Source organism: Psammomys obesus, unplaced genomic scaffold (genome assembly GCF_907164565.1).
Source record: "Psammomys obesus unplaced genomic scaffold, mPsaObe1.curated_primary_1811, whole genome shotgun sequence".
In the NCBI taxonomy this organism is placed as follows: domain Eukaryota; kingdom Metazoa; phylum Chordata; class Mammalia; order Rodentia; family Muridae; genus Psammomys; species Psammomys obesus.
Genome location: NW_026592118.1, coordinates 37,809,061 through 37,821,088, shown reverse-complemented (window position 1 = coordinate 37,821,088; position 12,028 = coordinate 37,809,061). Strand labels below are relative to the sequence as shown.

The window sequence follows — 12,028 nt, the reverse complement described above, 5'->3', positions numbered from 1 at the left end:
GTTATCCAGGATTGTCGACATATTATTGGCTAATAGAGGAAGGATTTATAACTTGGGAGCACAGTTTTTAATCAAGTCTCAGTGCCCAAACTTGTATCACACTTTTTCTTTTACCCTATTTTCTCAGCACCTTGTTCTTTATTAACAGAAGTATTTTCCTTTTCTCTGGCCTTTTGCTTATCTCAGTTCATTCATTCATCAAATATTAATTTTAAGTGTTGTCTTAGTTAATTTTTCTCATCACTGTGACAAAATGCCTGACAGAACAAATTGAAGGGAAGAATTATTTCGTTGGGCTCACAGCTTTAGGTATGTCAATCCATGCTCCTTGAATCCATTGGTTCAGGACTGACAATGAAGCAGAATATTATGGCAGAAGGAGAAAGGGTCTGTTGTCTTTATGGTGGACAGGAATCAGAGAACTGCAGAGAACAGGCAGCCCCAAAGACATGCCTCTTAGGTCACACAGTTCCTCAAGCCAGGTACCATTCCCCAGAGTAGCGCCCCCTGCTGGGGGCTAATTATTCAGTCATAAGTCTATGGGGAACATTCCCTATTCAAATTACAAGTGTCGGTTTTTTAACAACACCTAAAGTTGGGGAGAGGCAAAGGAAGAGAGGATTTTTATACAGTAAAGCAAACCAGTCTTGGTTTCTGAAAACACTGATACATGCTATGGCTATCTACCACTGTGTGTAAACCACAGCTCCCCGCTGAAGAAGAAGTAAGGAGGTCAACATAGTTTCATGGTGCCTTTTATTGTGCACTATTGTAACTGTAAAAGTCATGTATGGGAAGGTGATAGAGGGTAAAATACCTTCAGTAATATCCTTGATTTCTATGCCAGTGCTTATGATAATTTAAAAAGCCTCATTGGAGGATATATATGTCTGTTTCTATGTGTCCGTTTTTTTGTTATACTTTTAACATTTCAACATGGCAACCACATTTTCTTTACATTCCATTTTAAATTAAGAGCTAATGGGAAATCATGTAATTTATCTGAACACCTGTCTGCATGGACACACTCATTCTACATGGACCTACTAGTGATAAATTGTTGCTGATCATGTCTTTCCCAGGAGAAGAAGTGGACAGACAGCTATGCAGAGATGCAATCTTTCCCATTCCTGTGGCCTGTGATGCACCATGCCCAAAGGACTGTGTGCTCAGCCCATGGTCCACATGGTCCTCCTGTTCACATACCTGCTCTGGGAAAACCACAGAAGGGAAACAGATCCGAGCTCGGTCCATTCTGGCCTACGCAGGCGAAGAAGGTAAGGTCTTCAGCCTCACATATGACTGTTTTCTGGAAATATATGGCCATTTAATTTGTGTAGTTCTTTAAGGTGACATTCTATGAAAATGAGCTGACAAATCCAGTAACGAATGACATTTTCTATCTGTCCGTGTGGTTTGAGTCTAGTCTTAATAATTAACCTTGAATATATATGTCTAATATATATATATATATAATATATACATATATATGTGTCTAATATATATAATATATATATTCTAATATATATATATGTATATCTTTAAAAATCATTAGCTGTTTTTCTCATTCAACTAATAATTTGCGTTTTTTTTTTCTACTCCAAAGTATACAATGGAAAAAAAAAATCTGAGAATTGGATTATAAAAACCCACACATTTCATTGTTTGTTTGTTTGTTTTTCTATTTCAGTAGTTGGTTTTATCCTTTGACATTCTAATGTCTCATAAAATTAGCACACACATATACTAGAGTTTATTTTAAATTTTAGTGTGGCTTTTGCTTGGTTGAGCATTGTGTGTTTTTGACCAACTATATTATTGTGCACTGGCTCTGAGATCTGAAACCCATAGGACTCAATCATGGATTCACCCTAAGGGTGAATAAGGCACGTTTCTCACACCCCACACACCTCAACTGCAAACTTCATTGCCAAGAAATACAAGGAAGCAATTGCCTCTGAGATGCTCTCCAAATGCTAATTTGTCCTCTGTGTGACTGGGTGGGACAGAGTCACCCTCTTGTCCTTCTGGAAGACAACAGAGGAGTTAAATTCTTCTGCTGAAGTACATTCTCCTGCAGGAGTGTAGGGCCGCCGCTGCAGCCTCCCACAGGAATCACACTTATTCACAATTAGGACTGAGAGAACACAAGTCTCTTTATAGTAAGCATACACACCTATTAAACACTGAAATTAATTGATTTTGTTCGATGATATGTCGTTGGTGCCTTTTTTCTGTTTTCAAGTGTTTAGTCATAGTAACCCATAATCTTATTTAATCGTATGTGCTATTATTTTACATAATAACTACGCATATTTGGCTTTAATACACAAATGCCACATATTATGTATAATACAGTGACTCTTTGGGAAAATTTATGATTTTCATACAGCCCTCAAATATTCTCTGCTATAAATATAAACTATTTGCTCTGAAAAAAAAAGAGAACTTAGAAAAAAATACAAATTTTGGAGGAAGAAAATTACTTTTCTGTGTTCTCAGAAACAACTCCAGCTTGAATAGACTGCCTTCAGACTTCAAACTCTATCAGCTCAGATTATGTCTTGGGTTTCATTAAAATTAGATCTGTGGTCACCCTGCTTCCTGTAAACCCATTATACCCTGCAGACATTGGGCGTGTGACGAGTAATGAGTGACTTTTCACCCCCTGAGCCACATAGCAAGGATTTTGCTGTGTCTGCAAAACTGCGACAGATCATTATGTCTATAGATGAGACACCTCACACTGAAAGGTCTGAATGTTTTAAAGGCACAAACTCATGTTTAGTATTTGATACGTATCATCCACTTAATCTGAAAGAACAGGACTTCAGTAATTTTTAATTACGTCTGGTAGCTGCATTGTAAGGCAGTTGTCCTAGAAGGCTACAGATGTTTGTGTAATACACCCATAAGAGCACGCACGAATCTAAACAAGTCAAAAGCAGACTAGAATTTCTCCAAGTAAATGTCTTACTATCAGTCTCTGTCAATGACATTTACAAGAACTAACGTATTTGTGAGGCAGTTAATGTATTCGTCTGCAAAATAAATTTAATACCTGTTATCTGCTAGATAGGAAAACAACATTTTATTTTTGGGGAAATGAGATGGTTATAATACCAAGCTTTTTAAAATGGGTTTTATTTCCCTTCTGAGAAAACTACATCTATAAGAAGTCTTAAATTAGGCTTTTTATCAATGATATGAAATTTCACATGGATAGGTATTTTATTAGTTTTCAGAAATTAGATCTTAGAATATGTCACAGATTCTTTTATGGAAAATGCTGTGATACTTTCAAAGGAAAACAAAATAGAAATAGTAACAAAAACAACTGAAATAGAAAACAAAACAACATAGTAGTATTTAGAGATGGGATTACATAATTTTTAAAAAAAAAAAAATCAATGTGCAGGGTAGGTGCATAGGCGAGGCAGTCCTGTAAGGAAGCAAGAAGTAAGGCAACTGTGCTTTGTGCTCTGCCTAAGAGCTATAGCCTCAGTCCTAGATCTTACTCTCTAATCCTATTTTACCATAACCATAACTGTTACTGAAAATCTAGGCCAGAGCGTTGCCTTACCCCTGTAGAGTCTGAAAAATACAACAAAGTAGAAACCTTCAGAAGGAAAATTATATTTCCCGACTTGTCAAACTTGAAGAGATTACATTCAGGATAAAAAAAAAAAAAAGTTAGATAAGAAAATGTTAGTAGCTACACCAAGAAGCCTAATGTTTAGCCATCTCTTTCTGGTTATTAACACAAATGAGGGTTGAGTAGGGAAGAGTTATGGTGTGGCAAGAGGCACGCATAGTTAAATGCTGGACCAGACTGTGATCTGGTTTATGATGATCCCAGTCTGCCACTGCAAGATCCTGCAAAGGCCCTTATTTGGAGAATCCCCACCACCATCACCATCCAGAGATGAGTGTTTTCACGACATATGTGGCAGCTTACTTTCTGCCATGGGGCAAATGCTTCCAATTAGGGTAAGATCGTTCATCACTGGATGTTCCACCTGCAGGAAATCATGGTGCAGGGAGGAGAGCTGGACGTTCTGATGGTTCAGAACGCCTGATGGTTCAGCAGTTAAGAGCACTGGCTGTTCTTCCAGAGGACCAGTGTTCAGCCCTCAGCGTCCACACTGAGCAGCTCACAACCACCTGTATCTCCAGCTTTTAAGAAGCTCACACACACACCCATTCCCAGCTTCGAAGGCACTAACACACACTATGGCATGCATACACACAAACACACACATGTAAAAAAAAAATAGACATGTCTTTAAAATGAAGAAATCTTGCTTAATCTAGTAATCCATGTACTTGTGAGTATTGGGGCGACTCAAAATCTCATCTTCTCAATGTTCTGCAATAACTACATGACATTACTTCTGGGATGCCTTACCAGAGTTGCATGCATAGAATCTTACAAAGCATCGGAATGTTGTTACATGATTATAAAATAATGAACACTATATCTTCAGAATTGATTATAAAAATCAAGAAAATAAAGAAGAAATATTTCCAATTATTTCCACTTAACAAGACCCCTAGATGTGATAGTTGATTCTGAATTAAATCCTGTGCTAGGACAATTATTTGAAGGTAGTTGGAAGTTTGCATGGGGATAGGTGTGTTTATATATGGGAGGATGTCTTCCTTACAGGAAATATACACCAAATTGTTCAGAGTGATGAGCTTGCTCATCAACTTTTTACAAAAGATCCAAGAAAATAATTGTTAATTCTGTGCTACAATTATAAAGTTAGCTCAAAAGAACAACAACAAAAAAGAATGAAAATAGTTTGCATATATTTTCTTTCCATGCTATCTTATATTGCATTATACAGCAGAGTATCAGCAATAACACAAATATCCATAAAACAATTCATGCTGAAATATCACTAGGAAACCAAATCACAATTAGAAGCACCTAGAGATAGTCAAGGTGTGAACACAGGAAGAAGTTGACTAGAACTTCTAGATGTTCAAGTATCCTCACAGAATGAAAAAAAATGACAAAACACTTATTTTTGCAAATTTCAAAATGACCTGATATAACCTCCCTAGCCAAATGTCAGTGTGCCTTTATATCTGTCATGTGCAGAGAATAAATGCAGATTTAAATAGAATTATACCAATTTTTCCAAATAATTAGAAGCCTTTGGAACTCATATTTTACAGTGCAAAACTTGGAAGAAATAATAGTTCTATTTTCATATGTTCATGTTTTACAGTTTAGCGATTTTGATTATTAGAGCCACAGAGCAGCTGTGTTTCTTAGAGAATTCAAAGAACCACAGATCCGGGATATGTGCAGATAAGAACATCAGTTGGTGTCTAAGCAGATGGCAGCACTTCCTCATCTCCTTGCTTTAGAGGATTGGAGAAAGCTGCCCCTTAAGAACTCTTCTTCCTCTTTCTGCTAATGCTCCTCAGGATTCAGTCCTCCTAAGGCACGCCTGGGCACGTGCTTCTTGAATCCAGCAGTGGTCTGCCACGAGGGGACATAGGCTGCAACAGCAGGTGATGGTGGAAACACAGAGTCACACTTGGATGAATCCTTTTGCAGTTGTTTTTACTTTTGCTTAGATAAAATGATCTCTTCTTCCTCGTCTCAGAAACTTGCTCTTTTCTTTTCTCAGTGCTAGCTCTTCTTAATTCATCTAAATGCCTCCTTCTTACAGACTTTTTAACTCTCTAAAACACAATGAATTTTACTTCTTTCAAATCTTTATTATATCACATACATCTCAACCTAATTCTGACGTTCCACATAGAATTTCCCTCATGTATGTTTGTCTCACCTTCTCTACCCCTCTACTTCTTTTCCTTGCCATAGCACAATATCCTTGAGTGTAGTGAGTTATTTTTCAATCCCTTTGATGTCCCTTGAAATACCCCATACAAACACTGTACATTACACTCCATATATAGGTATCCAGTTACCTTGAATTGGGCTCTTTTTAAATCCATCATACCAGTTATAAATACATCAGTGCCAGAAACAGCAATTCAATTACTCTGATAACATGCTCTCTAAGAAAGCTTTTACAAGACAGATATGGATAAATTATGTTTTATCTTTCATATTTTGATTTTTTTCTGTATATATACAGCATGTATGTATGTGGTATAGGTACACACATTTTTGTCATACTTCACATTTTATAATTTCTCCATAAGTGTGGAAATACTCCCAAAGGGAGTATTACATCTTCCCATAAATAATAGATATACTTTCAATATTATATTTATCAAATTTTCTAGCATAAAATTATTCCCCAAACTACACAGTGATGCTATCATGACTGATTACATCAAAATCATACATTCAAAATTGCAATATTGTAATAATTAAGAACAACCCGGGGCTTATCTGTACAAGGATCCTACATCAGATTCAAACTGCTGATGTGGCTTTAATACAGATTAGGGTGAAAAAATGGTCTGCATGTCTGTCAGTTTAACAGCTATCCCGCAGTTCCTTGGTATGCTATGCTGATGTCGCAGAAGGTTATGTTTTTTTTTTTCTCTTATCATTTTTCCCCAAAGCCAACTAGTCAATTCACGTCACAAGCAATTTAGAGCTTTAAAATCAGTTTCAACAGGATACTTATTCTTACAATGAATGTGGTGTAGGTACAGAAGTTTGACATTTGAACAGCAATTTCGGTATTAACTATAAAGGAACTGTGAAAAAATTATATATATATGTATATATATATAATATATATATATAACCATATATATAATTAGTATGCATGTGTTAATGTTGAATACATCTAGTACCTGGAGGAAGGAACTCTAGCATTTTCACTTATTTCTCCCCAATCAAACTACCATGTTTTAGAGTCCATTGTATTCCTTGCAGAGGCTGCCAGGGTCACCTACCTGTATGATAGAGACAGCTTGTGAAGTATGACAGACGTCCTCACGCTCATGAGGCAGAGACACTAAATGAAAATGTTCAGGACAGGCTATTCTGATGTTGGAACCACCTTCAACAGCATGCACATGATTCTAAATTGTTATTAACAAACTGCCAGTTGATTAAACTGCTGATTAGAAGGAAATCTCAAAATACAGCTCTGTAATCCCTGGGGATCACCTCTGGTGTTGCCACTACAATCAAATCATCAACGAGGAGAGTAAGAAATTCCTCTAATACCTTCCTTTAACAATATATCTTTTTTAATTTTCACAGCTGGCTAAAAACACAGTCTTCCTAAATTCCTTATTAATGCAGTGGTCGGCGGTCATATGATTTTATATACTTGGGTTAATGCACCCAATAATTTTTATTCACTTGACAGCTGTGAATACAAATGAAGACTCCACCTATGGATTTCATGCAATGGAGCTGGAACATAAATGAATCCAGAACGTTAGCCTTCGTGCCCCGGTCTACTAATCAAAGATGTGTCCATCTGACCTTTAATTTCCTCAGCATTATTGCTTTGTAACGTGAATGCATTCCTGAAATGCAGCAGCTAAGAAAAAGTTATGACATAGTTGCCATCACTTATAGTGATAGTGAGCATTATTATTCTGGCTGTAAATAACAGTCCCAGATATGCCAAAAAGGAGGTAATCAAAATCGGCTCGATACCATTTAAGAAAAAATAAATAAATCCTAGTTATTTGCTTAAGACTTTTAATACATTTTCTGGTGTAATTAAGACTCCAAGAGGACTGGGGATGTGTCTCTGTGATAGAAGACTTGCCTAGCCTGGGAAGGTCCTACATTCCTTCCCCCAGGACTGAAAGTAAAAGAACGTAACAGCGTCAAAATCTAAAGACAGATATCATTATCCTGGAAAAAAAAAATCCTATTAATTACAAGGGACAGCTTTTTTATATTTGTCACATGTACGGGCTGGGGCAGGGTGTTTTCGTGTGAGTGCAGCCCTAAGCCCCAGATACTCTGGGGCTGGAGTTATAGGCTGGTGTGAGCTGCTTGATACAGGGAGCGAGAAACAACTTTGGATTCTCTGCAATACCAGTGCATGCTCTTAATGAATCAACCGTCTCTCCTGGTCCTTGGACAATCCTTTATTTAAAAATAAATAGATAGATAGATAGATAGATAGATAGATAGATAGATAGATAGATAGATAGATAGATAAATAACCTTGACTTAGGATGGTAAGATGGCTAAGTGGGTAAAGGCACTTGCCCCAAAATCTGATGACCTGAGTCCAATCTGGGACCCTTTTGGTGAAAAGAGAGAACTGACTCCCATGACTTTGCCTTTGACCTACACATGCCATGTCATGCCCATGCTCCACCCAATGCACACACATGCACCCACACAAACAAATATAATAATTTTTAATTCAAAATAAAATATTTGCTATCACCAATAACTTTGGTGTTACAGATGATGACAGCATAAAGAATATACAAACTTTGATGTAAATGAGTTCAAACTAACTGAATAGATTTGGACTTTGAATAGAAAAAATTTTAAATTATCTTTTCTTGTCATGTTTGTGAAAGCATAATACAAAACAAACAAACATGGAATTAAGTCACAAAAAGCTATTTCAATAAGTATACAAAAATGAAAGTTAAGCAGAACATAATGTTTAATAGTTTAATTTGAAACCATTTCTTTTTCTTTGGGACACATACAATGAATGTGAATTGCACAGACAATGACATTATAAAGTTGAACAAATATTAGCTACTGTATTGTTTTCTCAATCATACTCCAGAAGATCCTAAGTTTTTACCCAATTTTATCAGACTTGCTTGCAATCAGCTAAAGTCTAATATATTAAGCAGTATGTAGAACCCTGGACTAAGACTTTCAGTTCAGAAGATGACACTTGCAAACACATTCAGACATTTTCATCCATGGTGTGAAGTTGTCTGTTGCTTGTGGATAACAATACTGTGGGCTTCCTGGCATGCACCTGATGTCGTGTTTCTCTGAAGAGCAATGACTTCTCCTCAAAGTCCTGAGCTATCTTCAATATCTAGTATGTATAGTGTATGCTTTATATTTTATACTAGGTCTTCAAAAAAAGAATAATTTGCCTTTTTTTTTTTTTTTTTTTTTTGTCATGTGCTGGTTCCATGCTATGTGCTCAGACACTGGAAGAAACATCATTGTTCGTAGCCCTGAAAATTCCTAGGAAGAGAACAGCAAAGTTCCTGTTGGCGCTCTGTCTAATTCTTTTGTCATTGTGCATTTTTGTAGGTGGAATCCGCTGCCCTAACAGCAGTGCTTTGCAAGAGGCGCGCAGCTGCAATGAACATCCCTGCACTGTGTACCACTGGCAAACTGGTCCCTGGGGTCAGTGTATAGAGGACACATCAGTGTCATCTTTCAATACGACCACAACATGGAACGGGGAAGCCTCGTGTTCTGTGGGCATGCAGACACGAAAAGTCATCTGTGTGCGAGTCAACGTGGGCCAAGTGGGACCCAAGAAGTAAGGCCTTTAGAATGGCAGCAATGCATCCTGTGGTCAGCCATGCAGAGGATTGGCTTGGGCTTTGCTTGCTTCATTAAATGGAGTCTTTGGATGCTTATCATACCTGTCCTCAAGAGAAGATTTGTTTGTTTTGAGTGTCAGTTGCTGATAAGGCTGTATCTACTTCGGAGTCTTGTACCGAGGACCCATAAATTCTGTAGAAAGCTTCCTATCTGGTCCCCGCTTTCAATTCTGTTGCAGCACAGTCTGCTTTTTTTAAGCTGTTGAGGTTAAAAAAAAAAAAAAAAGAAGTGCTTGCTCTGGGCTTGGTTGAACAATTATGACAGTATACAAAGTCCTAGCAGTGGAGGTCATCCATGACCTTCTGTATATCCCTCGGCTTTGAGGCTGACAGTCTAATTAGAAGGAGAAGCCATCTATGATCTGCCTTTCACTCTTCTACACAACACTGTATCGCTGGTAGTAAGACCAAATGTATTTTTCAGTAGTAAAATGAGTAGACATTTACTTCCAACAGAGAGCATTGGCACAAGATGGCTGTTATGACAACGAGAAAACCCATCAGTTTCTTATGGGTTAAGAACATGGTAACAAGGAAAACTGCTTGCTGGTGGGAAAGACAAAGAAGCAGAAATGTGGCGTGTTAAGGGTGTCTTCTAACAACTATAAGCAAAAGCAAGTAATGGGATGAAGGGGATAATCAATTCTCAGAGAAAAAATTAATAAACTTTCTAAAACTATTTTTGAGGGGAACATACTATTTATTTTTTAAAACAGCATATTTTTAGTAATTCAAATGTCTTTAGCCATATGGAACATGGACAGTAAAACAACATGTTTCACACAGGCGTAGCTATGGCCTTTACTTTCCAAATTACTAGCCAGGTGGTTTTGTTTTCAAAGTCAAGTGAAAGGATTATATAGTGAAAAATCCGCTGATGTAGTCACTCAATAAACAGTAGGAATTACTGGTTTAAAAATGCAAGTTAGCTCTTTTGCTTTTTTTTTTTTTTTTTTTTTTTTTCTGTTAGTGACTTTAGCTCTTTGAAGATTTTGGAGATGCATAGAAAACATTCAGGTTACTCTTCCCATCCTCTTTTTTGCAGCTTCACATCCTGATTACAATCCCTTCTCCCTACCTGTCCTTTTCCAGTTACGTGATTTTTAGTTTTGTTTTATGAGACTTTCCAATATGAGAAGAATAATTTATCTGACATTTAGAAAACCCTAGAGATATAAACAAGAGTCCCATTGTGCACTTTTATCTTGTTAGCATTCCAGATATTAAGGAGATATTTAGCTCCACAGTGTGGTTATTTATATCATTTGAAAATTTAAAGTGTATTAGAAAGTATGTGCCAAAGAGAACATTCGGCACACTTCATGTGGTAACCCCAAACCAAAATGTTAATGGAAAATACACAAAGGCTATTATTAATTTGACTCAGGAAATTAACTTGCAGTATATTAAAATTCAGTGGTGCTAGCAGCAGCAGGGGTGAAAGTCCCAAGTCCTGACAGAGCCTCTTCTTGCTGAGATGGAAACAGAGGTAGAAGTGCTCAGTGGACCAGGCCAGGATGAGCGATAGTATACTGATTTGCAAAAGGCTTGCTCCATCTGACAGATAATGCCTTTCAGAAGTTACAACTTAAACCCACTACAAAATGAAATGCTGTTCCTAGGTGAAGGGTATGTATGTGAACAAGGATCTCTGTGAGAAAGAGCCCTGCTGGGTCCAATCTCTTGTCATTCAATAAGAAGGGTGTCCAGATGCCTCATATCAGACCACCTCAGTAATCCAGAAAAAATTTACTGTGCCTCTACAGCCATTTTTCAATGATCTGGATACATCGATAGATTTGTTAAATCATCTGGGTTTCCTTTTACCCTTAAAATTGTAGGAAATTACACCAAATACATTAAGTTCAAAAGAAAATGTTATTGCCCTTCTCCCTAAAGCTAGGTTAAATTCAAGAAATTCTTTCCAATGCAAGTCATTTGAAACAAAAAATGCAAATAGAAACCTTGTTTTAAACTCTTCTTAATAAAATAGATGCCTGAGAGATGGCAACATCAATATTATTGATCTCATCTACCCTCCCAGGTAACAAACTTCAACTCCTATCACATCTGTTTAATTTGACCTTGAATAAGATTGGGAGGAGGGAGGAATCAATTCTTTGATTTAAACCACAAATGCTAAATACAAACAGTTCCAGTGAAAGGAAGCAGGCTGACTGAAACAATCGCCTCACCAAAGGAAGTCGGGATTCATTGTATTGGATGTAATCTAGGCTGTAGAATTTATCTTCGTGTGTTCATTTAATGAGTTTGTTGTTAGTAATTTTGCACTCCACAGTTAGCCAAGTATCTTGCTGTGGCTATTTCCAAACTAAAAGACTATATGGAGGGTCAATGATAACATTGTCAATTCCACTGATTTATTTAGGGCTACATATTTGAAGAACATGCAGTTGAGTAATGGCCTCCTGTTGTTAAAGTTATAAAATGCCTCATTGAAAAGAATTGCTTTCAATAATAATTACTGACCAGTAGCTCTATAATCCCCAAAGAACGC

The 12,028-nt window shown here is 37.0% G+C and overlaps 1 protein-coding gene across 1 annotated transcript in view; it reads left to right on the top strand.

Moving 5' to 3' along the window:
• Positions 1–12,028, top strand: part of Thsd7a (thrombospondin type 1 domain containing 7A) — a 221,701-nt gene that overhangs the window by 130,828 nt on the left and 78,845 nt on the right. Inside the window, exons 7-8 of the mRNA XM_055612922.1 lie at positions 1,083–1,277; positions 9,212–9,446. Coding sequence (XP_055468897.1) covers positions 1,083–1,277; positions 9,212–9,446 — 430 coding nt within the window. The remainder of the gene's footprint in view (positions 1–1,082; positions 1,278–9,211; positions 9,447–12,028) is intronic.